The following is a 27,781-nucleotide window of genomic DNA, read 5'->3' as shown; positions in this document are numbered from 1 at the left end:
GCACCACGTGTAAATCAGGTCTATCAAGGTTTTTTTCTGAGGTCTTTTACTGCCCTGCTGTGTGAGCTTAAGAAAACCACTGGAATCACTCAAAGTCACTCAGACTTGATGAAAACAGTTGTATGAAGTTGTGGCAAAACAGTCTAATACTTCCTCAGATGTTTGCCTAATTAAACAATTATTATCTTGCAACATTACTAGTGTATGGGAAATAATCAGCAGTGAGATATTACTGAGCATAAACACAGATGAGTGAAACTACTCCATGCTCCAGATGAGAGTTCCAAAATAAAACTTACTGCTTTAGCTATAATCTAAGCTAAGACCACTAATGTTAGAAGAACTGAAAAAAGATAAGAACCTACAGTAGGATCTGAACAAGGAAAAAACTTCTTGTCCCTGTGAGACCAAGAGATAGGTTTGGAAATTTCAGCAGGCAAAACATTTTATGATATAGAAACGCACCCATGAAAATCAAAGAAAAAACCTGAGAGTTTTCTTTATTCCAGGCCCCCTGCTCTAAGACAAATAAATATATCCATCTCCAGAGCCAAATTACTGGAGAGATGTAATCAACTCAGGAATAGTTTGTAGAGCTGAATGTGGTGGCAGGGTGCAGCAACCCATCCACTAATTCCATTTGTTTTGCAGCCCTATGCTGTATTCCTGTGCTGTCAGCAAGTAGCCAGGACAGTATTTTTAACTAAATACTATGCAAAAGGATTTACAATGAAAAACCACAATCACCCACTGGGATAAAATGCTAATTATAGATGATGAATATCCTTCATTCTGAGCCAGCCATAAGTTAAAGTGATTCCTGTGCACAGTCTTTCGTTGTGTGAAACTGCAGCGTCTTACAGCGTATAAAAAGCTGTGAGCATGTAAATATTTAGCTGGTGATAAATACATTATAAATATAATATTAGCCCCAAGGAAATTAATTCTTCAGGATATTATCAAGGCCAGCACAGAGTCACAGAACAGTTTGTCAGGTAAACAAGACAAGCATCAGCTCCTATGCTTGCTCATAGGAATAAGAACAAACAGTGGAAACGATGCCGAATTTCTGAAGGATTTGTAGCTCTGCAAATTTTACATTAGTCCTGAAGCAGCTCTGTTAAAAATCAACATGCATGACTCACTATTCCAGCACAGACTCCGATAGCTTGGAGGAATAGTTAGCAGATACACCTCCCTAAATATATTGATTTGTAACTAACGCAGTAAATTTTCTAGGACAGTTTGCCCTTTTTCGTGGGCTGTTATATACTCACAGCTCAAGCAAAACCCGTGGCCTATGTGTTACAGCTAAGATAACGATGGCTTCTTTCTGGTTTTATACTCTGTTACGTTTTTCATTAAAGCAGCAAGCTCTGAACTAATTGGACCATAAGTGTTGAAGGGGGGTCATTTCTCTGTAAGGGAAGTCGTGATTGCAGGTTGTCAATAAGCTGGACTAAGGCAGGAGCATTATGCCTAGTGTTTGAGCTCTAACAAGAGTCTTGGGGCTGAGCACTGCCAAAATACATAGGGAAATATAGTGTCAGGAATGAGAAAAAAAAAAATATCTAAAGTTCTTAGTCTAGACACCTCAGTGACCTTCCCAATGTGCCAAGCAGGCCTCTTTAACCTTTGCTAGAGTTGTTCATAGCCCCAAACCTACAGGACGCATCAGCAGTTCTTCTACTGTTTTTTTTGACAAGGTCATTGAAGTGAATTCTTAGCTTGTCTGTGTGGGAAGACAATTGGTATACACCAGTAACATGGACCTGGTTAACATGGGAGCTGGTCTGAGCTGGCATCCTCCCCATTTTGATTCCAGCACAGTACAGTTTGTTTTAGGGTCTGACTTTGTTACAGTGAAAACCAGAAAGAAAACATGAGTAGATTTGCAGGCCTGTCTCAGGATGCAACCTTCATCCTTCAATTAAAAAAAAAAAGCTATTTGCAACAAAGATATCTTTAACCAACATTAATTTAAAAAGCTGTCTCCTTCTCTGTTACTCTTAATTGTATTTCAGCCATTAGTTGTTTCTTAAAACATTAACTCCTTCCTATAATGAGTCAACTGACTGCAGCAGGTAGTATTACAATGTACTTCACTTCAAGAGTCGATTTATCACCGTTTAGGAAGAAGCCCGAGATAAGGGAGAGGAAACCATTCTTAGTCCCTTAGGGATGAAGTAAACTTAGCAGTACAATGTTTGACCCAAAACATATGGCAATACTTGACAACAGTTCTTTAAACTGGCACTGGCCCCTGCAACTGCACAAATACTGCAACGTCAGGTAGCTAGATGAGAAATGCATCACACACCTGAGCTTCCAACCACACTGGTCTATATCTGCATCAGTAATTTAAATCCCAACAGACTGGTTTACTGGCATAAGGAATTGAATATTAGTGTATTCCCAGAATGTGGCAAGGAAAGATGCAACTCTTTCACTTTTGGCCATCAAAGTGAGGAATCTGGTGAAAGCAAGTTATCTAAGCTCTCTCAAAAATTAATGAAAAGAGGTGGGCACTCAGAGGTTGAATCATGCCACCTTGTCTTAGACATTCTTCTTTGAAAAGGATGAATCACTCTCTGGAGGTGTCTATTCCTTTCCACTGACTATCAAAAGAGTCTAGACAAATATCTTTCAGGCCATTGCAGTTAGATGATACAAATCCCACTGAAGATACTTGAACATAAAGACACAATAATGTTTAATTCAATTCATGGATCTCAGTTCTGATCCAACATCTGTTTTAAATTCAGAAACACTCTTTAATCTAAGTTATTTGACAGAAAGCATTAGCACTAGCAACTACAATTCTGTTTCACAATCCTACTTGAGTCATATTAGTACTGCAGCCTCTCACAGAGATGTTATGTCTTCACTGCCGAAACTGAGAGGTTTTTATAGTAGATAACTAATATATGCTATCCATCTTGCTATAAAACCCTGGAGAAACAAAGCGCAGTAATTTCCACTGCAGTGTAGCTAAACGTAGTCTTGCCCAGAGGTGGTGGATTGGGTTGATCATGTGTGGTTACACTGCAGTAAAAATGTCCTGTATTTCATCTTCACTAGGGTTTTAACACGTGATGGCTTTTTATCTACCTCACTGTAAAAAAAAGACTGATGCTTCAGGCTGAAAGGACATAGCTTTATTTTCCAGAGTTTATACTTCTATAAATAGAGAGAGAAATAAACGTGTTATATGTGGACACACATACACACATATCTATGTATATTGTATATAAATTTCTTCGTTTCCCAAAGTACAGATAAAGTTACAGCCAACCTGACACTAAATGTTGACTATTAAACTGTAAGGAAAAGAACAGAGTTTTGAAACCTGACATCACACAAGTCTGCTATTGAACAGTTTAGGAAAGCAAGCAACAAACCCCACAGCATCCCATTGATTTACCTTCCTTGAAAGATACCCTCCCTCCTCCTGGTCAGCATTAGCAGTACTACTCACAGTTAACAAAATGGACAGCATGCCGAGAGGCATTTTATGCAGAACTCTGAACTGTTCTCCATCATTTGTAACTACATTAACACAGCAGAGCTTGTTACAATGTCTTATTTGCATTTTAAAGAACCTAATGAGTACTTCATCAAAAAAGCAGTTCTAGGTGTTCAAAATGCTCCCACTGGTTTTTTTTCACATTACAAACAAGATTACTGATTTGAAAAGGAATTTGGTATTTGGGTGTAACTTGTAGGGAACTTGATGGGATTGAAACACTAACCCTACAATTTACTAATAAAAATAGCCCACCAGCCGAACCATGCTGCAGCTCTACCACTGGGAAATAAATATTCTCAGCAGACCAGTACATTACAATTCAACTTTGCCTGTTGGCTCAGCTCATTTGAAAACAAAAAGAGAAGCTGAAATTCAGTGGCAGAAAGAGCTGACAACTTTCACAAACTTCCACAGAAGAAAGGATGCACCACATCATATTACCAAAGGATGAAAAAGGATATGGTTATATCATCTGAGTTTGAACTCCAGTAGTAACATGAAGATCTCTTTTGCAGAGTCCACACAAGGTTTACTTGTATCAAAGCTCTACCTACAGCTTCAAAATAACCCCTTATAAATTTAAATTATAAGCTTTGCTTTGGTCCTGAGCACAGGGATAAACAACATGGGCTTAACAAGTCTCAGAACTTGCAGTGGTTTCATCCCAGATCTTAAAAATAGGTGTTCCTGCCCACATTGTTTCAGGTGTTAATGTGACAGCTTACCTAGGTCTGAGCTTGGGTTTGTTCTTACAATTCATTTCTGTCGTGAAATTGCTTCCAAAATCAGATTAACTTTCAGGTGATGCAGAGAACTTGATTCAATACTGCAAAAGGTAACAGATTATCCAGTGAAGCTGGAGAAAGCAGCCATTTAGCCAGGCCAGGGGGGTTGTGCTAAACTTGTGCCCAAGCATCACAGGCAGCCTGTGACCAGTGATGGCTGTGTCCTTCCTATGGGAGCCAGCACCCCCCAATGGTACCTTCAAGCTCCCTCATTACCTGGAATATCAGGATCTGCAGCTCTCATTGCAGTTATTCATCAGAAGACTTTGAATATACAGATCCAAGAGACACCAACAGTCTGGAAACTAAGCTCACCATTGCCATAGGGGCTTTATAGAAATACTGATTTCGTAAGAAGCTGCAGGGTTCAGGAAATCCACTGGGTTTCAGGAAAAGTATAACATGCTATGATGGAATCTTTAAGGCATTGCATGGGGTTTTGCATGTTGAAAAATGACAAACATTTACACTTCTATATTATTTGCAGTAAGTTCTCCCAGCTCCACCAGCAGAACTGGGACTAAAAATCCGTAACACCTTTGTAGACTTGGTTTTCCCTATCCTAAATAGAAGTACATCCCCAAACCGAGGGACAGCAGAGGAAATCTTTAATTTACAGGTGAGCCTAACCAGGGCAGGTGATGGTCTAGCTCCATTTATAGCCTGTGCTGAAAGATACCATCAGATTTTTGTGGCAATAGTCACATAAAGCAGAGGGGGGGGGAAAGGCAGGCCTAAAACATTCAGTAACTGGTGCCATTCCAGTCCGAGGCCAGTCTGGGGGCTGATAATAAAGGAGGAAGAAAGCCCTGGTTGCACAAGAGCTGCTGAGGTTTAAAACAGTTTAGCTTTGTGAAGCACACATGGTAAGGGTTTTTTCCTTCTATCTCTGTTATTCTTGGATAGAAAAGCCTGTAACTAAACTTGACACCTCCAAGGCTTTTTGTGTGCCTTGCCCTAATCTCTCAAATGAGCATCTACCCAGCTTCAGATGTTATTCTTCCTACTGAGCAGTCCCCATCAGCCCATCAGAAAGCAAAGACCAAGACAGATAGTGCTGCCCCAAGGATGAGTTTTTTCTGTTATCCCATCACTTAGACCCCACCAGAGCAGACAGAAAGCCTCCTCCTGATTGCAGCTGGATATTTATCGGGCCCCACAGCCTAATTTTGAACGTGCTGAGCACCCACAGCTTGTGCAAAATCAATGAGGGCTGCAGGCGGTGTTGGAAAACAAGCTACTAACAACTTTCAGCACATGACAATGTGTTCCAGCTTCTTGCCTGTTCCTATTTCTGTATTTCTCTCTCATCCCTAAATTATTGAGAAATTGCTCCCATAGTCACCATATTTTTCCTCCTTTTGTTCTCTAAACGGCACATTACTTTTTCATAAGATGTAATTTCTCCTGCCACTGAGACCCATACTTTTCCTGACTTTCTCAATGTTTCTTTCTAATGTCTGAGGCTTCCTTTTATTTGCTGTGAGCCTAATCTTCTTCCTGCCTTTAAAATTAGTTTTGCTGTACATCAAATATTGTTCACAGAGATTCCTTCTCTGAAATACAAAAAAGACTACAACAAGCTAAGGAGATGTTATCATTCAGTTAGATTCTGTAATTTTGGACAAGACATTGTTGGCATTGTTGCTTTATGTAAAGTGATTGTCAATATTTTGTGATGTTACTATTTGTATGTAACTGTTAAAGAAAGAAATTTGAGATAAGAAAGGCAGGTGCAGAAGGGTTAATCATCAATCTCATTTTATTGTATTTCTACCTTCAGAGCCCGTTACTAATGTTCCCAGCAGTCTGTATGAAGCTGCATGTTTGGAACAGACTCCCTTTCTCGCCTGTACCAAAGAAGAGTAGAAGTAACACCATTTTCTGCCACAGATTTATTTTTAAAACTCTGTTGTTTGGATGACTTGGATTCATACCTTTGCTCCTTCAGCAAAAAGAAGAAATTGGGCCACAGCTGCTGCAAGGCTGAATTTCTTCCTCACCTGAAGGCAACACACAAGACATTGCTTTTTCCAATGTACAAGGGAAGAGAAATACATTGATAAATCACTTCCCAAAATTATAACAGAGCTAACATCCATTCCAGGGGAGAGAAGCTACCTAGGTGCAGGATCACACAAATACCAAAGTGCTTCCTGGATGCACTGACAGTGTGTATCTAAGTGAAGGTGATGGTCAGCTTGCTTATCCCATCTAACAACACCAACACCAGCAAGATGCTACAAGCCAGACACAGCATGTATCTGAGAGAGGAAAGATCTGTCATTACAGCTACACCCCAAACAGCCAGAAGCTAAGTCAGTAGTAAAGGAGCAATAATTATGCATACTGAGGAGCCTATTTAAGGAACATGGAACAGAATTATGAAGAAATCCATCTGCAGTGGGATATTTTTGTTAAACAGACCATTTATTTGAGGAAAGCAAGCTGTGCTGAAGCCTAGAAATGGGGTTTGAATGGGAAGAACCTGCCTAGCCATCTACTTTGTGCACAGTTAAACCAGAGGATAGCACAACGCAGGCTCATGTGTGGGAACACATGGAGGATTCTCCTCAGCTTTCTGAACTCTCTAGCTAATGTTAATCAGGCTGATATGAACTGGCACTGTACCAAGGGATGCAATCCAGGTCTTCCTCACACTCCTTATGTGTGTTCTCACCTTGTGCCAGCTCCTCCCCTGAGACAGCAAAAGACCATGTGGCTGCATGATGAACTAAATCGGAGTAAAAATTAGTCTGGGAAAGAAAACAAGAACATTCATTGGCTCCCTGCTGTAGTTCATGGTGGGGCCACATAAATGCTTGAGCTGGCAGATGGGAGAAGGAATTTAGGAAGAGTAAGACTTTCTTTTTTAGGAGTGGGACTGGCTTTAACTGGGCATAAAACAGCACTGTTGCTAAGCTCAGAATAAACCTATTCATTTCAAAGCCCAAGCAAAATAGGAAGTTATTTAGAATCATAGAACTGTTTAGCTTGGAGAAGACCTTTAAGATCATCAAATCCAACCATTAACCTGGCACTGCCATGTCCACCACTAAACCGTGTCTATAAGCATCCTATCGACACATCTTTTAAATACCTCCAGGGATGGTGACTGCACCACTTCCCTGGGCAGGCTGTTCCAACTCTTTCAGGGAAGAAATTGTTCCTAATATGCAATCTAAACCTCTCCTGCTGCAGCTTGAGGCTGTTACCTCTTGTTCTGTCACTTGTTACTTGGGAGAAGAGACCGACCCCACCTCACTGCAACCTCCTTTCAGGCAGTTGTAGAGAGCGATAAGGTCCCTCCTTGAGCCTTCTCTTCTCTAGACTAAACAACCCCAGATCCCTCAGCTGTTCCTCATCACACTTGTGCTCCAGGCCCTGCACCAGCTCCGTTGCCCTTCTCTGGACACAGAGAGTTTAAATTATATGGAGGTTGCACAATGGCAGGACAGAACCGTATATGTGACCTGTGAAAACAGTCACATCTACATGCTCTGTAGAGCAACTGAGGACCAACCAGCAGCCACTGTGCACTCCCTTAGCTCTAGGGTATCTGCCTGCCAGACACCATGGAACCAGTTTGCTCTAAGCCGATGATGACCGGACCAAGTGGAAAATCAGATCTGAGAAAGTCAAGCATTTGGTTTGAAAACAAGAAGTTCTGTAAGAGAACAACAATATCTTTGCTGTGCTTCCTGAAGCCATAGTCCAAGATACGAGGCTGTCCTTCAACACAGCCAGTGGCAGGAGAAAGCTGTGTAATGTCATCAAATATTTTATCTCCTCCCAGCATATCATCCATGAAAAGTAGATCCTTTTTTCTTCTCTTTCAAGCAAAAGATAAATCAGCGTTAAACCTGTTACAGTCCTCTCATACCTTTGCAGGAAACCACAGTTAGCCAGAAAATGTGGCGATGAAAGGATGTGCGATTCTGTCATCTATGACATGAGAGATTGCTAGATGTTGGAGATGTTACAGAGAAAGCCATCACTGCAGCTATGGGAGAAGAGCATCAAGAAACAAGAGGAGATATCAGAGGCAATATCGGCTGGGTCACTGCCTAGGAGCAGCTGTCAAAACAGCAGTAGTTGTCTGATGAGCTTTGAATAGACTTCCCAAACTATCTGGAAGTGACTAGATTTTCAAGTGAGGATCAAAATGTCATAGCTGCACTTAGTCTGGACATACACTTAAGCAGCCAGATGTGTAACATCCTATTAAAAACGCTGCCTTTGGCAGATGTGATGTATTCATGAGCTACAAGTTATTACTCCAACCCACCGCAGGGGATTGGAACTAGATGACGTTAATGTCCTTTCCAACCCTAGCTATGCTATGATGATTCTATGATGATGAACACTTCAACTTTCTCTGCATTCAACATGGAGGTTGACACCAAACCACAGATTTTTCCAACTCAATGCACTTGTGGCATGTACCAAGTTCTGCCACATGACAAGAAGCTATGTTCACATTTGTAAGAGGTCTCTACGAGCAATTGCAACAATGAAAAAGAACTCTTGCAATAAGACCAAGCAAGACTTGGAACTATGGCTAAGCCGAACTTCTGAAGACACCAAGTCATACTCCAACTGTGAAAGTAAAACCAGTCTACAGATCCCAAGTCCACAAGTTCCACTCAACAAACTAAAAGAATTAAAACTACTACCACAACTGTGTTCATTAAAATACTTCAGGATTCTCACTCCTGCCAGCTTCTTGAGTTCCAGTTCCTTTCTCATTGCATGATATCTAGTGCAAAGCTATCTACAAATTAACGCTTTCACAGTGAAACCTTAGAGCTGGAAAGAGTATAAAATGAAGGTCAAGAGTTAGGCAAATACTGTTAGGTGCTGATGCATTCCAACGTTTCAGTATTCATGTGAGATTTGACTATAATGTTAAGTCTTTTAGGAACTACCAGTCAAGATATGGCAGTTCAGATGCCTACCCTTTGTTATGGTCTCTGTGCATGAGATATTTTTAACATTGAAGGCAAGGAAGAAACAGCTTGCTGTTCTTCTGTGAACATACCGTGAACCTGACTTCAAAAATACCATTAATGACTTCAAAAAGCTTTTAGACTACTATTTCAAATGGCGTTCAATGTGTTGCTGGAAGCCCTTTTGCATCAGAAACAGAACAGTGGTAGCATAAGTCTTACTTATATTTTATACTCTGCATGTACAACACAAAGTCCACAAAGACATGTACAAATAGAAAAATAAATGTTATGAATCATCTGAACAGGTGACTGCTTTTGATATTTTATCACAGGCCTCACTATACCATTGGTACCAGTCATTGAAGCATTTTGGCTTCATGTCCCTGTGTTTGCAAAGCATTTGCAATTTAAACGGTGACATAATCCTTTAGTTTTCCATACACTTAGAATCATAGAATCATAGCATGGCTTGGGTTGGAAAAGACCTAAACATCATAGAGTTCCAACCCCCTGCCATGGGCAGGGACACCTTCTACTAGAGCAGGTTGCTCCAAGCCCCTGTGTCCAACCTGGCCTTGAACACTGCCAGGGATGGTGCAGCCACAACTTCTTTGGGCAACCTGTTCCATTTGCAGAGGAACTCCTTATGGCAAGGAGCTCACAGACAGCTAAAAGCTGCTTGTAGAAAGGGCTGCGTTATACATGCACTGGACATAGACCAGTGCCAAGAATAATGCTTCTGTAGTACTTCCTTAGAAAACATTTGCTTGTGTTTCTCCTATTACTAGCTGTAGAAAAAACCCCACCCAAATCTTAGCAGAGTCTGTACCTTTAAAGCCAAATTTATTTTCAAGTTGTGAAATCTGATTTTTCCAGTAGAGCGGAGGCTCAGTAGTTGCACAAACATGCCAAGTACTCTGAGGGTCCCAAGTCACAGGCTTCTGCTGTATGGAGCCAGTAAAGAGTGAGAATGTTTTGGGGGAATGTTTTTCATCAGCTTTGCAAACTGTATCTTATCACCTGCCTCGCTTATGGATAACAGAATAAACTCAAATATGACAGCATCCAAAGCACTGCAATCAGTGTTGTTAAGAAACAATTACCTCTAAGCAGATATGGGTGGTTTAGGTCACCATTGCCACATCTCCTCCATTGAGGCTTAAATGTCAGCGATAAACACAGTGCTACCAGTTTCAAGTCAGATTGAAAACTCTGTACATGCACTAACATAAAACCCAGCTTTAAACCAAATCTGAGTTGAAATAAAGCCAAAATAAAATAGCTCTCTTTGACAAGCATAAAGACACTATTTACCTACAAGGAGCAGATGTTAGTATATTTTTAAATCTACCAACATAGCTGCCTGTTGTTATCTCTACAACATATAAGCAGAAATCTTATTTAGGAAGCACGCAGCATCTCTGGAATTTTTAGCAGAATGTATCTCTGCTGCTTTCCTGTGAAAGCATCACCCGTTTCTTGCCTGCTAACTATAGTTCAGACTGTAATGGAGATGTCTGGCAAAAATATCTCCCACTGTCACAATGTCCTTCTGAGCAGACATGTTATTTTCCAATTCTGCTATGCTTGCTTCCACAACACCAAATGAGAGTTAAAATGCTATTAATGCACTTAATGACATGGGCCTAGCAATAAATTCAGTCAAATATAGCGAGATGGAATGATTTAGTCTAGGACAGACATCCAGTGAGACCCGAGATGAGTGATTCTGAACAGCTGCTGGCTTGAAGTGCAGCATTTACAACACTTCATGACTCCACATCTCAGCACTATGAGGACTGGAAGACTCATCACTGCTCAGTACAACCAAAATACTTCCTACCATTTCCTCTCCTTGATTCATATGTCTCCCAGAAGCTCTCCAAGGATTATGTCTATTAAAGCCCTAGCTTGACTGTGACAACGTGTGCTTTTTTCTTAGGATGTGCATGAACTGAACAGCAGCTTGGCTTGTGCCCTTGTCACATCCTCCACCCACCTGGTGATTTGTATGTTCCTGGTTCATGCAGAGCTGTCATTAAAACTACGAAGTTAACAACTGCTATTAAAGGTTTTACCTTCTAAATATGTATAAGGCATAGCCCTTACAATGAACTCCTTTCCTGTTCCTACTGTGTTAACATGAAGAGGCACAAGCACAAGAAATCATTTGGTCCTGCGATCCCACCAGCCGTATCTCGCCACCCAAAACAATTCCACCTCACATATTCAGATAACAAAAAAGTTACCTGACCTCCAAATTAATACTTCTGATGATTATGCTCCATCGTAAGAGATAGAGCATATCTTTCATCCTCTCATCCTCTATTTCAGGAGCCAGCTTCAGTGACAAGAATTTCTTGTTTGTTTAAACCTGACCTAAACACCATGCCTATTAAAAACATCTTGCATGCAAAACAATGAATTAAAGTAAATAATAAAGTTAACAATAAATTAATTCTATTAAGTAACTATGACAATTAAACAAATTAAGTATGACAAAAGTGATTCTGCCAAAGAGCAGTTTCCTTGCTTTAAATCTAGGAAGAAAAAACTTAGGGAAGATATGTAATTGCTTTCCAAGTAGAAAAGACTGAGGTAAAGAGGAACAGAATAAACTATTTTTGATATCCAGTGAAAACAGAACAAAACTGGGCTCGAATTGCAGCAAGAGGGATTGAGGCCAGACACTGAGAAGAAGACGACCCCCATACAGGTTAGAATGAAGGATCTTGGGATGTTAGACCGTATCATCAGAGTCCTTGGATCAGACAAATGTCACCCAGGAATAGCTACAGCAGACCTGCCTTCTGTAACTGCTCTTGCTGTGGAAATCAGTCCATTGCACCAGTGTTTGCTGCCTTAGTTGATAATTCCTCTTTCTGCCCTGCATCCACTTCTCAAATCCACCTGCATGCACTGTGCCCCATGTACCTAGATACTCAATTCCCCTTGTCACTGTTAATGTCCTTGCATTTCTGCCTAAGTGTGATCTCTATATGCGCACATTATTCACTTGCTGTTTGTTCAGCTAATTCCTTCCTCTCTTCTTCATTTTTTATTAATGTTCCTTGATGTCTGTCTGATTCCCTTTGTCCTTACACTGAAACCAATCCATTTAGCAGCCTTGTATTTGAATGGCAAGGATTTGGTAACAGAGGGGATACAGGAGTGGCTTCTGTGAGAAGCTGCCAGAAGCCCCTTGTCTGACAGAGCCAATTCCAGCCAGCTCCAGGGTGGACTCAGCACTGGCCAACGCCGAGCCCATTGGTAATGATGGTAGTGCGTCTGGGATAACAGATGTAAGAAGAGGAAAAAAACCTGCTGCGTGACTGCAGCCAGGGAGATGAGTGAGAGTGTGTGACCCCATGGGAAGTCCACGCTGGAGCAGGCTCCTGGCAGGACCTGTGGCCCCATGGAGAGAGGAGCCTGCACTGGAGCAGGTTTGCTGCACAACTTGTGAACCTGCAGGATACCCACACTGGAGCAGTCTGTTCCTGAAGGATGCACCCCATGGAAGGGACTCACAATGGAGCAGTCTGTTCCTGAAGGATGCACCCCATGGAAGGGACCCACACTGGAGCAGTCTGCTCCTGAAGGGTTTCTGACCACACTCCTTGTATTGCGCCTCAGGATACTCCTGTCCCTCCTGGTCCCAAGGGCACACTGCCGGCTCATGGTCAACTTGCCATCTACCAATACTCCCAAGTCCTTCCCAGCTGAACTGCTCTCTAGTTGGTCAGCCCCCAACCTGTACTCGTACATGGGCTTCTTCCTCCCCAGGTGCAAGACCCCATGCCTACTTGTTGTAGTCACTCTTCAAGAAGCATACATAGAATCATAGAACATTTTGGGTTGGAAGGGACCTTCAAAGGTCATCTAGTCCAACCCCCCTGCAATGAGCAGGGACATCATCAACTAGATCAGGTTGCCCAGAACCACATAAGCTCAGAACATTATGTTAATACTTATTTTCTTGCAAATGGAGGTTGCAGAGAGCAATAAAAGAGCTTCACAAAACCAGCTACAAGGCCTGCTTTTTTCCAGGCAACTTATTGCCACCTCACAGTGACACAACTTGACAACACACAGATCTGGTCACTGTGACACTGCTGTGTATTACAGCATCTCACAGGGAGCAGCCATTGTCTTTCAAGTTCAGACCTAGGAACCAGAGTGGTGTCTCGTGATGTTCACCCAAATAACTCACAGTAACCACAACACATACTACAAAAAGCAGTAAAATCAAGTAGCTTTTATATAGTCACTAAGAAGGAGAGAGTAGTTAATCAGTGGTGGAAGGAGAAATGGCTATGTGATTGTTGTTCCCATTAAAGTGCTGGGAGATACCAGCCATAATGCCACCACAGTCCTCTTCACCAAGGGACTGGGAAATTCAAAGTTCATTTCTTCAGTGTGGATTTCACATATTGTTCTCCATTAAAAGTCATTCAAAATATCACCATAGTTTATATGGGTAATAGCCAGAGCACTAGGGAACACCAGGTATCAGTAGGGTTGGGATGATGAAAGGCAGAAAAACACAAGTATCCTTTTGCTTCCTAAAGGATCATTCTCAGCAGCATCCAGAACATTCTTTTCACAGTACAATGCCAGAACATAAGGGGGGAAAAACCAGTTCCTATACAAAACAAACCAAAATCTGGGTATAAAAAAGATTTCACCTTTCTTATTCAGTAGTCCCAAATATTATAAAGTAATTGAACTGCATCAGAACCAAAAGGGAAGTCACACTTTGCTCTCTAGTTCACTTCTAGAAGCTGATCTATAGTTAACATATAGTATAGGCTATAGTTAACCTACAGTTAATACTGACTTTGACAGAAGAACCCAGAAGTGATCACTTCATCACGCTCCAGGTAGTAAAATGGTTCCTTACATAGCAGAACAGAGTGGAAGACACTAAAATAAAGATTTTTCAGCATAGAATTATAAGCATGAATCATAGAATAGTTAGGGTTGGAAAGGACCTTAACATCATCTAGTTCCAATCCTCTGCCATGGGCAGGGACACTTCACACTAGACCATGTCACCCAAGGCTCTGTCCAACCTGGCCTTGAACACTGCCATGGATGTAGCATTCACAACTTCCTTGGGCAACCTGTTCCAGTGCCTCACCACCCTCACAGTAAAGAACTTCTTCCTTATATCTGACCTGAACTTCCCCTGCTTAAGTTTAAACCCATGAAAGAAAACAATCATAGCTTTTCATGTGCTAGCAGAACCTATTGCAATTCTAACTGTGCAGAAGAACTCGGAGCTCTACTTACTTTCACAGAGACGTCTTCTCAGCTTTTCCCGGATTTTATCGATGGCGTTGTAATCAGAAACATGAAAAACGTGAGCAGACTTGGGTTCTGAAGCAATCTCGTCGAGTTCCTCTTTTAAGGCTTCGCCAACACCCACAACAAAGATTCTAATCCCAGCCTGATGTGCTGCAGTGGCGGGATCCAAGACATGATCCTGGCTCCTTCCATCGGTCAAAAGGATGGCCACTTTTTTAACTGTTCGATCACTAAGTCTCCCACCAGCTTCTTTGGAAAAGCTGTAGGTGTTGATGTACCTCAGAGCATCTCCAGTGTTGGTATTACCCCCATAATACTTAATGTTTCGTGCAGCCTCTTTGATTTCCTCACGGGTTCTATACTTCCCCAGGTCAAACTCTGTGGTCGGACGATCGCTGTATCGCACCACACCGACACGGGTTTTGTCTGGGCCGATCTCAAAAGTTTCCACCAAATTAGACACCCACTGCCGAACCTTCTCAAAATTCTCTTTTCCAACGCTGGAGGAGGCATCCAAGATGAAGACGAGGTCATAGTGAACGTTCTTGCAACCTGCAGGACCGGCAGAAAACATCACTGAGAGAGGATGAAAGAAGAGCATCAGGCATATCAAATAACCCCTAGGCATTGCTCCCTAGTGAGCAATTTAGAGGAGGTAGCAAACGTTCTCCCTATCCTGCAGAGGAAGCGCAGATTCTCGGCATTTCTTCCTTGTGATTCACCTCATCTGTTTCAGGACATCTACAGATGAGCACACACTTCACTTTGAAATGCAAACCCTTTCCCCTCTTGCACTACTAACTGTCTCCGCTCAGCCTTTCACTTACACCATCTGCATGCATATGAAGCTACTTTTCTCAAACTTCATTGCAGTGCCTTTTTTCAGGCCATGCTCTGATGGCAGATGAAGAGATCTGCCCTGACCTTGCCTATGTCAATCATGACCTTAAGCAGCAAAGCTCTCATGCTTCCTCTTCCATTAACATGATGATTTATTTATGCCTAGGTAGAAGCAGTTATTTTGCTCAGCATGATATGTTGGTGAAGCGAGTTTATAACAAGATTATTTTGATTTTGAGGCTCTCTGCCGTTGACTGTTGACTAAAAGATGACTCACTGAATACTGGGATGGCTTCCTTGACAACAAAGGACAGTTGCTTTGTAAGGGAAAAGTTCACTTTTCCCCACAACCACTGTTCTGTCTCCAGCCGTGATATTTGTAATCTGAGGCCTGTGTAATCCAAAAGGCAAATCTGTCCTAATTGCAGCTTGCTTGCCCTATGAAGTCAGACTGGTCATATATTTGTCAGCTTCTTGCCAAGAAAGTAGATCTCCCAGGAGATTTACTACTTTCTAGCTGCTTCTGAATACATGCAAGCCAGGAGGCAGTAGATTGATAAATGTCCCACGTCTCACATCAAAGATTTATCAATATAATGCCCCAACCGGACAAAATGCATATATATGTATTTGTTTCTTGAATTCACTATTATAGACCATAATGCCTAACAAATTATGAGTTTCAAGCTTAAAAAAGTTGCTCTACAAAGTCAATTTCTCTATGGTCACAAGCACCAACCATTGTTTCTCCAGTAGTACATGTCTCATGTTGTCTCACAAAGTTCAACCACTTCTTTGAAAAGCAGTTTGATAATTTGACCAATTATGTGGAGACCAAAGCACATATAACATGATACAAGACAGAGAGATAATCCATACCAGTGCCTGTGTCACTTTATCTCTCTCAGGGCTTTTCTATGTTCAACTGAACTGGAGATGTTCTATCTGGCCCCTAAACTCTTGGCAATTGCTTTTAAATCCTACTGCTTTACCAGGACCTTAGCTGGTAGTCCACATCTACCCACACCCACTGAGAGTAGATCTGTTCTGTTCATTTCTATTTCATTGCAGAACCCTGATTCTCCCAGTTTTTCCCACCACAACCATGTTAATAACGTCCTCTGGGCTCTGACCTGGACTGACCAACCTACCTCCATTGGTCAGAGCATTTGTGAGAATATATAACTTCAGCATATACCCACCGAGGATTGTTTAGCTCCTCATACACTAAAAAGTGACATTCCCATTGTACAGTTTGCATGTTTTCACTCACATCAGACTAGTTCCAGCCAGGTCCCAACAATTAAATGTCCATCAGTGGCTGAGACCCATTAATAATGAAGTGCATCTTCCACTGCATTTTCATCAGAAATCAAGCCAGGGCTACTCCATGATATGAACCAAAGCATGGTAAGTGGAGATGCTTGGAAGATTCACTGTGAAAGCTGGAAATCCTTTCCTGATGGCCCTGAGAGTTAACCCTTTCTCCAGGGTTTATCTCCCTGGCCTTGGGTGAGCTTCTCAGAAAGCTCTGCTGGAAGTATTCAAGAAAGACCTGTCTCCACCTTTAAGATGCTTTTACAGAAGTACAGAAGCATGGACTGACTTCCTGGCTCCACCTCAGACCTGCCCCACATCTGTGGGTTTGCCTGGAGCAGAACTGACCCTGGATGCTGTCCTTGGACCTGATCTGGACCCTGACTCGTGTTCCTGGCTTGATCTGGGACCTGCTTCATCACTATGAGCTTGTCTGGGAATTTGGCTTGTCAGCTGAGCCTGGCTGCCATTCCCCAGCCTTCCCTGTTCCCTGGCTGGAAGTGGTGGGACAGGCTGTGACTGGTAAGAGCCTGACCAAATCTGACCTGAGGATTCATGAATCAGCACTGGTGCTTTTGATCATGCTGAGGCTGTGCACCTGCCCTGAAGAGGACAGGAACCCCAGAACAACCCCCTGCACTGGAAAAGAGTGTGAGTAGCTCAGCTACATGAAGATGATTTGCCTCCAGATAAGAGTAAAAGCATTATAGGTTAGCATCGTAACACTATAGGTCACTGCTCATGGCGTTGCGTGATGGCTGTGAGAGTGGTGGAATATACACTCTGCATGTTGAGGGTGATGATGAAAAATGAACATCATCTGTTGCTGTGTTAACTTCTGTAGCAGAGTACATCCCAGGTGCTGCTGGTCCTTCAGTGTCTATGGGAACAACCTAAGCATATGGGGATCACATTGGTGACAATTTGGGGAAGAGAACTATAAGGCTAAAAATGAGAAAACTCTTGGGTTGAGATAAGAACAGATTAATAATTGAAATATTATTATTATTACAATAATAATAATAAAGAAGAAAAAAGAAAAATGAAAAAAGAATAAAGATGAAGAAAGAATACGAAAGAAAATAGGAAAGATGAAGAAAGAATACGAAAGAAGAAAGGAAGAAGAAAGGTGAAAGAAGAAAGAAGGAAGAAAAGTATAGTTCTGTTTGATTTTGGCAGAATATAAAACAGGATACAAATAGAATATAGAACAGTAAAAGATAAGCAAGAAACCTCCACTTGCACCCCCCCCCCCCCAGTTCATTATTATATTAACCTATTCTGTCTGCAAGAATATTAAGATTCTTGCAGACAGAAGATTAAGACTAACTGAAGAACATACAGGTTTGAGTATAAAACCCGCAAGGTACAGATCTTCCTGTTGCTCATTTTAACAACTCTCAGCAGGTGAGATGATTGCAATATAAAAAGGAACAGAACAGGCAGAACGAATCCTGTCTGAGTTCAGGGGTGATGAGCCTTAGAACAAGGAAGGGGGGTGAAGGTTTAAAAATTATGCCCATTTCAGGCAGTATTACAGGGAAGAAAAAGATGGTCATTCAGAATCATTTTCTTAGAGTCAGTGATTCTTTGCTTACAGACCTGAAGGCAGTGAGATGAAATGCTGCAGAAAAGCTTTTAGTAAATATTAATCTGCATTTTCAGCACAGTAATGTCCACTGCTGGACAGAATTGATTGTTTTCCAAGAATGCTATAATAGTATTGTTTACTGGCAGAAACAGTTCCTGTTAAGGGAACGTGGGAGATAATTCATAGAAAGTGAACTTTCATTTTTGTAATTACAGGAATACTCTCTGGAAGTATAATTCCAGGAGCTGTGTTCATCCACTCGGACACTGAGTCAATTGTTTTGCAATATTGCTATTAAAAATATTTCACAAAAAAGCCATAAGCCAAAAAATATTTAAAGTAATCGCAGAATGAACATGTAAATGGTACCACCATAATTTCCTATGACTGATCCACAGGTAGGAAAAAAGATGGGATTTCACTTTGGTTTATTACCAAGTACTTACTCCTGTTCAGCTTCCTCCAAAAAGCCTTATATAGATCATAAAGTAGCTGTTCCTTAGAGTGAGAAAAGGTCTAAAAAAGCCTTTTCTTTTTTATAAATTACCCAAGCTTATAAAAGAACATCTTTCCCAGAAAAAGGGACTGAAAACTTCGATTTCAAAGTACGTTTGGGCTTTTTACACCAGTAAATTGTGTGGGTCTACAACAATTTCCTTTTCCTGAGATGCAGCATCATTCACAGCCAGATAACTCTTCTAACTACTCACGAAAAACCAGTGTGTCCTTGCCAAGATTGCTGATAGGAACAGTCCTTCAGCTGCATCATCCTCTAATGCATTCAGTGGCATTTTGGGGAGAGTGCTCACCAGCACAGGCCAAAAGCCATGCCAGGGACCATGCTAGCAACTAGACATTATCATAGAATCACAGAATGGGTTGGGTTGGAAGGGACCTTAAAGATTACCTCATTCCAACCTCATTGAGATGAGCAGGGACACCTTCCACTAGAGAAGGTTGCTCCAACCTGGCCTTGAACACTTGCCAGGATTTGGAGAGCCACAGCTTCTCTGGACAGCCTGTGTCAGTGTCTCGCCACCTTCATAGTGAAGCATTTCTTCCTAATATCTAATCTAAATCTATCCTCTTTCAGTTTAAGCCATTACCTCTTATCCTATCACTATGTACCAACATATGAACCAAGGGAGGGTATGAACAGTGCCCTGGCCTTATTTAGCTCACTTGGAAAGTCCCAGCCAAATAGATGATTCGCCAGGTCTAATGTGTCACCCACTGAAAGCAATTGAAGAAGTGATCTCCATACTATTGTGGGGTAGATGAAGGGTATCCAGAGTAACCTGTGTGCTGCTCCCTTTGCTGTGGGTAGCTTAGCTAACCGTTCTAAGCCTGTGGCAGAACAAGAGACCCTACATAAATCATAACCTTGATCCACAAGCTATCTCCATTCCTAAGGTTTCTTTTATGTCTTTTCAGCAGTAAATGTCTTGTTTGGGGTTTTTTTTTATTGTTTTCCTCCTGCCAATAATAGCTTCTCAACCTTGCAAAAGGCCCAGCAGCTACTTAGCATGAGCAGTAAGCCAAACAGCACATACCTGCTCTTTGTGCCACAATTCGCTCTCCGTTGAACATGAATGCGAGAAGAAGCAGGAGATGGGGCACACAGCATCTTCCCATCATGGACATCTCCATATCTCCTTTCTTGCATCAGCTTGTCTTTTCTCCGTGGTGAGAAGCTTGTTAGAAATCCAATCCGTAGCCTAGAAAGGGAATAAAAAGCAAATGTTATCTCGCAGAAACGCAAACAGCAGTCATGGTACAAGTCATGGATCAACGTTTTGGAGAGTTGTCTCTTCTGCCTGTCATTTTACTTAACTAGACACAAACTGCTTAGACAAAGAGGCGGGAGTTCACCTACTTTCCAAAAGCTATTCCCTTTCACTGGCTCTATTCAGTGTGCAGCAGCCTGAAAGGAAACAGGAGGGAGATTACCAGATTATTATACTTTAATTGAGCCCACTGCCAACTACACAATCAACGCACTGGAGTGGAAACTATTCTTGACCTGGCCCTCCCACACATTCATCATTAGGAGATACACAACACAGAGCAGAGATACAAACCACTGTAAATCACACACAACCGGTTGCTACTTCACCCATAGTTGCTTTCAGTCCCAAAGCCTCCAAAATTACTGCTGCTAAAAATACACAGCTCTTTTCATATACATATTTGTTGCCATCAGTCCTTTTTTATAGAAGTAAACTCAGCAGCTTCAAAACACATCTTTCACCTATTTAGTTTAAAGAAGTGCAAAAGCTCAGGTGGATGATCCTCAGTTTAAGGTCATTGGTTTGACTTTACCTTGACTGAAGCCAGCGGTGGTGCAACAAGGCAGGCAAAATGGCTGGGCTCATAAAAGTTTAACTACGTTTCTAACACTAGATCAACTTCTTTAATAATAATTTTATTATTTACTTATTGCTGTTGTTTCACTATTTTTTATTAGATCATAGAATCATAGAATAGTTAGGGTTGGAAAGGACCTTAAGATCATCTAGTTCCAACCCTCATCATATAATCATTGCAGTTCTATCTATCTACTGTGTACGCACACACAGAAGAAAACAGTTTCCAATCTGTAGCTCTTACTGCCCAAGGAATCATTTTAGAAAACTTTCTCCCAGTTCCTGAATCTGTCCTTTCCTCTCAAACACACAGATTTCTTCATCCATTTTTAAGGGAATTTCTGTTTCCTCTGTCTTTTAACATGCACATCAGTTTGTAACTGTTGGCAGCTGGGTAAAAGAGGCATGAAGGGAAACTGTACATTGTAGATCATTGCTGATTACACATTCTAGGATATTTCTGTTCAAAGCAATAGGGTTCTGTGGGAATCACAGACAAAAAGAGCAGTGGTGTCAGCATTTGTTCAAAACCAGTCTTGATCAGTCAAATGCTGGGCCTATTTCTACCATGTATCTCAGAAATAAAATGTGTGTCATGCTGGTTTCGGAAATAAAAAGGAAGAAATCTTATGTAGTTGTCGAGATGAGCTGCAAATCCTTATTCCCAGGACAAAATACAGGCTCCTATTTTTCAAAAGTCCATATCATATGCAGACAAAGAGAAAAGGAATATATCTAATAAACCCTGCTCCCTTCAAATGAGATTTGGAACGATCTGCCAGCAGTGGAACATAAATGCGAGAAGGAATATTTTAAAGAAGAAGAAAAGTCATGCTCATTCAGGTATCATCCCCAACTCCAAAGGTGCTGCAGTTTACACCTCAGCCGGAGGGTGTCCCTACGAGACAGCGAAGTGCTGAGATTTGAGCGAGCTGGAAAAGGTTGCAGGGTAAAAAGGGCATGAAAATATCACCGTGCCCTGCAGTAGTTAGTATTTCCTTTTAAACAAGTACATTACTGAAATACCGACCAGGCAGCCGCCTGCAGCAGGAGCAGGACGAGTATTGCTTAAAATAACTATGGGACCTTCAGCCTCAGGTTTTTCCTCCCGTGTATCTTTTAGGAAGCATTGTTTTCTGGAGCTGGGGATGTGGGAGCAGGTTAGTGGTGGCAGTGAGAGATGGGAAACCAGATTTGCCATGCGGCACTCCAGAGCTGGGAGCTCAAAACAGCCTTTCTCTGTGCCTGGGCTTGCATCACTGTGGAGCTTTATAAATACAGTATTAAAACAGTCTGCCAGCTGCTAATCCACATGAGGCCAGGACAAAAGAGGCAGAGCAGCAGCCAGTGTCAGTCAGAAGGACGGTGGATGGACAGACGGATGCTGGATCAACAGACAGAGGATGTAGTGTGACAAGGAGCTCAACGAATGTGGATCACTTGGTACATGTGTGACTTCTGTCCCAGCAGAAGTGCTACCTCGATGGCCAGCTCTGAAAGCTGCGTCTCTAAGGTGTTGTTCCTCTCTGCTCCGTGCCAAAACACTTCCAGAGCTCAATTCTGCACTGTGAATACTGAAAGGTATCTCAGAACAGTCATTCAGGCTAAAAATAGTGGGGAAAAAAACCCAAATCAAATCAGAACATCTGCTTAAAATCTATATTTATAACCTGTGGTGGCTTTCATACACATTTGTGATTCAATATTATTCTTGCATTCAGGCCAAAATACATTATTTTATCTATACCATGAAAAGTTGAACCAAGTCTCTTAAGTTGCAGCTACTTTATGTACGGATATATCAGTGAAAGAAAATTGCCCCATTCACATCAACAGGTCTCGTACCATGTCAAGGAAGTCTTCAGGGGTATTAGAAGAATGGTTGGAGATAAAGCATTTTTAGTGATGGGTTTTCCACACTGGTTTCCTTCCCACCTCAGTCTGTCACTGTGAGACTGAGCCCAGTTTGAGATTACAGCAGCTGATCAACATATCCCCTTCCAGAAGAAAGGGTCGAAAAGGAGCCAGAAGTGGGACAGTTTAGGCTTCAGAGTGATCCAAGAATAAGAACTTCTGTTTAGTTGACCCTATTTCCAAATGGCCAGTGTGGATTTTTTATTACCGTTATTTTTAGTTCAGCCACTCATGTGGGAATAATTTTCTTCAAAGTGGCGTAAGTGAATGTACATCCTTCAAAAATACCTCCTTTTTCCCTTTTATCTCACAAACATCACTTTGGGTTTCCCTTGTGGCACATTTAGATGTGTTAAGTGATACTGCAAAAAGAACTGACAAATCCTATCATGTCTGAGTTTATTACCAAACTGTGGACTCTGTGTCTGAGGCCCCGTTTTTAATAGCTTAATGGGAAAAAAAGAGGTGAATAATTCTGGCTACATGCAAACATGACGTGGGAATGGCATCCAGGCTGAGAAACGTGCTGGTAAATGTTGAAGTGAGCTCTCTACACTTAAAATACAGGCACAGTACTAAGCTATTCATACTGACTCACAGCTGAGCAAACAATATGCAGAAGATAGACACAAGCTCTATATAACCTTCAGCTTCAGTGTGGCTTTTTCAGGGCAGCTGGTATAGAGTTTTAGATTAGCGAGCATTCATGGTAAGGCCTCTCTGCTTTGAAACAGTAAGTAAATGCTTTGGGAAATGACTGCTTATACAAGCAGCATTAAAAAGAAAAAGAGTTGAAGGAAAACTGAGTCTTCTCATCTCAAAAGTACTCTAATACTTTGCTCACTATCGATCAGGCTTCCTTTGCACTTTTAAGGGATGCTGCTTTGTCTTCTCGACTTTTATCCCTTAAGGCTGGGAACATAGCTAAGGTTCAGCCTTCCAAAGTATCACATACATGTCCAGAAAGGAACCACATAGCTCAGATGCACTTATAATGGGGTTTATTCCTGACCTAACCAAAGCCAAAGGGTATCCTGACATCAATCTCTTTAGAAAACCAAACCCGTCTGTTGCAAATAAGATGATGGTGTTTTCCATCCTGCTGTATCATTGTCCTGCCAGAGCCTGATCCTGAAGGGACATGCAGTGACTTTGTTCTAACCTTGCTTCTCAGATAATGCTGTCACATCACTGTAATTCAGGAGGCAAGGAGGAAAAACTTGTATGAAAGAATAGAAGCAAAACTAAAATGACATCTTGAAATATAAAGGGAAAAGAAGGGGCAGATACAAAGAATGTGACAGAGAAGAAAACTTCATGGCATTTATAGGACAAGGCATTTAAGCACAAGCACTGGATGGTCCCTGTTTCATCCTCTCCAGAGATTGCTTTTCTGTCCTGGTTTGAGAAATGTCACCAACAACAAAAACCACGTGAGTCAGAGGTGGAAAAATACAGAATGCTTTCTGTGATCTATCTCATTCTTCAGAGGAGGGATTCATCCACAAATATTAATAAAACCAAACAAAACAAAACTGGAGTCAAGGGTAATACGGGCATTTCTGGAGCGTGATTTAATGAAACTGCTTCTACCTCATGCGAGCAAAAGTTCAAAGTCCCTACAGGGACAGTGCAAAGTGGTTCAAGGCTGAATGCAAAAAGCCTGCCCAGTTATGGACTTTAGTTTGCTCTTTAACATATCTGAGCTTTTACTTATGTATTGTTAAATTATACCACTGAATTGTTCATCTTACGGTTAAATTCAAGGGGAACTGATGCTATTATTGTGCTTAATTTCCTCCATTCATCTGCTGCCACTGAACATCACTGTATGCCATATAAATGCTGGAACTATGGTGTCATTCATAATGTGATATTAAATGTCTTTGGTATGCTCCTCTCAAGAAGAGGTTAGCTTGGGGGGGGGGCAGGGAAGAAAGACAATGTCCGATTATACAGCTTTTCACACACATAAAAAGAAGAAAACCAAAACCCTCGACACCAATACATCTGGCATGTTAGTAAAGTAGCTTGATCATGCCTCTTCCAACTATTGAACTAAGCAATTTAATTATCTAAATTAATGCTGATATGAGCAGGAAGCCAACCATATAAAAGAGAGATGGGACTTTCTTCCCCTTGATCTGCCCATGAGTTTGTATATATCTTTGTTCAGTGCTTTTTAAAGAAATCATCCAATGGCATTTCTGGAAGACATGAATCTTCCTGGGGCTGATCCAAAGCCAGCTGTAGTTAATGAAAAAAGGGCCATTGATTTTAATGGGCCTTATTTAAAAACCTACGTGAATGATGGAGCAGAAAATTCTCTGCTAACACCAGAGTTGTTCCTGAGGTACTTCGTTCAATTAGAACTGATCCAAAGTGTGCTGAAATCAAGGAGCAGACCATCAGCAGCTCCACAGTATGTTGGATGGGGACATTCATGCACCCTATTTAGAGAGCAGCTCACCAACATCTGCTCTAAAGTGCTGGTGAGGCTGCAGCAGCTGAGAATTTCTTCTCTTTTGCGATATCACACCTCAACTTCTACCCCAATCCATGAAAGAACGATCAGAGCAGAGAGATGGTTAGCATGAATGCCAGCCAAAGCAATCTGTCAGCTTTATAGGAGATAAAATAGGGTGGTGGGAAACCTCAGCAGACCATTCAAACCTATCAATTTGTTTGCCTTAGCTAAACTCTTATACTACCCTGAAGTACTTGGTGCTGGAATTACCAGGGCCCAGGAATGATTATGATTGCTGCAATTGGAAATAAGTTTGATTGTGTAAGAAATAAAGTCCATACTGAAAAACTGGGAGGGGAAATACAATAAATAGTTGTTTCCAAAGTGACAGGTCCCTGTCCAGGAGACAGAACGAGACAAGAATTGAATGAGGAAAGAAATATAATACAGAGGAGTAGAACAATAAAGCAGAATAAATCCTCCAAGAGGGATTGGATTAACACAGTACAGGCATTTCCTAATTTGTCTGTGCTCCACTTTGCAGCCTTAGAAATGTTCTTTTAACCTCTGTGATGCTGTACATGCACACACAAGGAAACCTGAGAGAAGGTCAGAATTAGAATTCAGCCACTCCTGACTCTTTAACCTATGCTTGGATCATGCACCCCTCAAATTGACCCCTTTGCAAATGCATCTAGATGCTTTAAAACAAACTCTTACTGGTAGCCTGCCAAATCACTGCAGTTCTAAAATACTCCAAGTGCTAGACAAGGACTTTGCAATGTATTTTTGCCTGCTGCAGCCATGCAGTGTCTGCAGGCTGAAACCTTGATGCAATACTTCCAAGTATAACTTTTCAGTGATTTGTCCAGAGGAGGTAACTCCAGATTTAAATTGTACTCTCGTATTTCAAGCTTAGAAATCTTTCTACTGATTGGCTAAGAGAGCCCCAAAACTAACCTGCGATAAATTTCTGTGATAGAATCTCCCAAATCTTGTGGTTAAGGTACTATCAAATCCACATCATCATTCCCAAATGAAATTTTCTGCTCCTATATGTAGGCTGCACTCACATGTTGGGACCAGTTGTGTACTGTGTCTACATGCCAGCTCCCTGATGGGACAAGACACGGATCTCTGTTCTGCAGTGCTCCAGCTGCTGTGCCCAGGGGAACAGATGCCACAAAGTGATCATAGATTCATGGAACCCAGGACACTGATCCAGTTCCAATCCCCTGCCATGGGCAGGGATACCTTCCTCTAGAGCAGGCTGCTCCAAGCCCTGTCCAGCCTGGCCTTGAACACTGCCAGGGATGAGGCAGCCACAGCTTCTCTGGGCACTCTGTACCAGGGCCTCACCACCCTCACAGGGAAGAACTTCTTCCTAATACCTAATCTAAATCTCCCTTCTGTCAGCTTCTCCAAACCTTTTAGACCTGACCAGTGGCTCAAGTAAGTCTTAAGGGCATGCCACAGAGTGCAGCTGTCTCTCGGTCTCCCAATATAACTTACCGGGAGCTAGAAACAAGCTACATCAAATGATGTCTGAGAAATATCCAGCAGTTCTTTGGCATCATCAACCAGTCTGTAAGGAAAACCCATATTGCACCCTATGAGCACATGTGTTTATTGACCAGCCAAGTGGTAACCCTGTCACATTCAGCTAATAAAGAGCTTGAATTTCAAAAGAATTTCTATACCTCAAATGCTTGTTCTGTACAGAATACTATTCCACAAGCATCTTAGTTAACCTTTTTCAGGGAAAAAACTCACAGGAAGTGTCACAGTGTGTATGTGGGGTCCAAGGAATTGGGAGAGCTGATAAGGGGAAGCTTTGCTTATATGATTTGGGAAAACAATGTCTGGAAAACAGGAACCTGCACCTGTAGTGATCATACTGACAGCTTCTTTCCCCAGATTTACTTACTGGCTGGCAAAACCAAGAATAATATCTTGAACTTGAGACTCATGCTTCAGTTTGACACTTTTAGATACATTTTTCTTTACAGTCAAGTAGCCTTTCAGTGCTGCGTTTTGTTTAAATCACCTTTTTCCCCTTGATTTTTACTTACTTTCCTTTGGAAAGCACTAGTCTAAACCTCTTCAGCACAGACCAGGGAATTAGGAACAGAACAGGCGACTCATTGTCGGTTAACTTATCATTTATTTGGGAGCTATCCTCTCCTACCCCTGAAATATCCCCAAATATATACTTTGAGTCACGTTTGCAAGCCATTTACACAGCATGTTAGTACACATTACGCCCCTGCAGTGGCTCATCCATTGAGGCATAAATATATTTGACTCCTGCAGGCATTAATACAATGAATTAGATACATAATAATTCATGAATGGTGATGGACCTCCTAGGAGGGAATGCACACTCCAAGCTATGTAACTCAATAACAGCTACGCAGCTCACCCATCCCAATAATGACTCTATCACACCCAGGCTAAGAAAGAAAACTTTGTCCATACTCCCTTTCCCACTTCTTTTAAACTTAACAAAAGTCTGAAATATCTCGTTGTTGTCACTGAAGCAGGGTTTACAGCATACACATGTCCTAGAATGGAAAAGTCCACCACCTGCATGTAATACAAGGCACACTGCCTATTTAGGGTAATGGATAACATCATTCGCTGGCCTTCATGAGAAGAGGAGCCCAATTAAAATATTTAAATTCACAACCACTGCTGGCTGCAGGATGTCCAG

The 27,781-nt window shown here is 41.6% G+C and overlaps 1 protein-coding gene across 1 annotated transcript in view; it reads right to left on the bottom strand.

Moving 5' to 3' along the window:
- Positions 1-27,781, bottom strand: part of COL22A1 (collagen type XXII alpha 1 chain) — a 226,935-nt gene that overhangs the window by 180,069 nt on the left and 19,085 nt on the right. The window contains exons 2-3 of the mRNA XM_030505667.1: positions 19,875-20,039; positions 14,559-15,125 (exon numbers count right to left, since the gene is read on the bottom strand). Coding sequence (XP_030361527.1) covers positions 14,559-15,125; positions 19,875-19,971 — 664 coding nt within the window. The 5' untranslated portion in view covers positions 19,972-20,039. The remainder of the gene's footprint in view (positions 1-14,558; positions 15,126-19,874; positions 20,040-27,781) is intronic.

Source organism: Strigops habroptila, chromosome 1 (assembly GCF_004027225.2).
Source record: "Strigops habroptila isolate Jane chromosome 1, bStrHab1.2.pri, whole genome shotgun sequence".
In the NCBI taxonomy this organism is placed as follows: Eukaryota; Metazoa; Chordata; class Aves; order Psittaciformes; family Psittacidae; genus Strigops; species Strigops habroptila.
The sequence above is the reverse complement of the archived record's forward strand: the minus strand, read 5'-3'. Positions and strand labels throughout refer to the sequence as shown.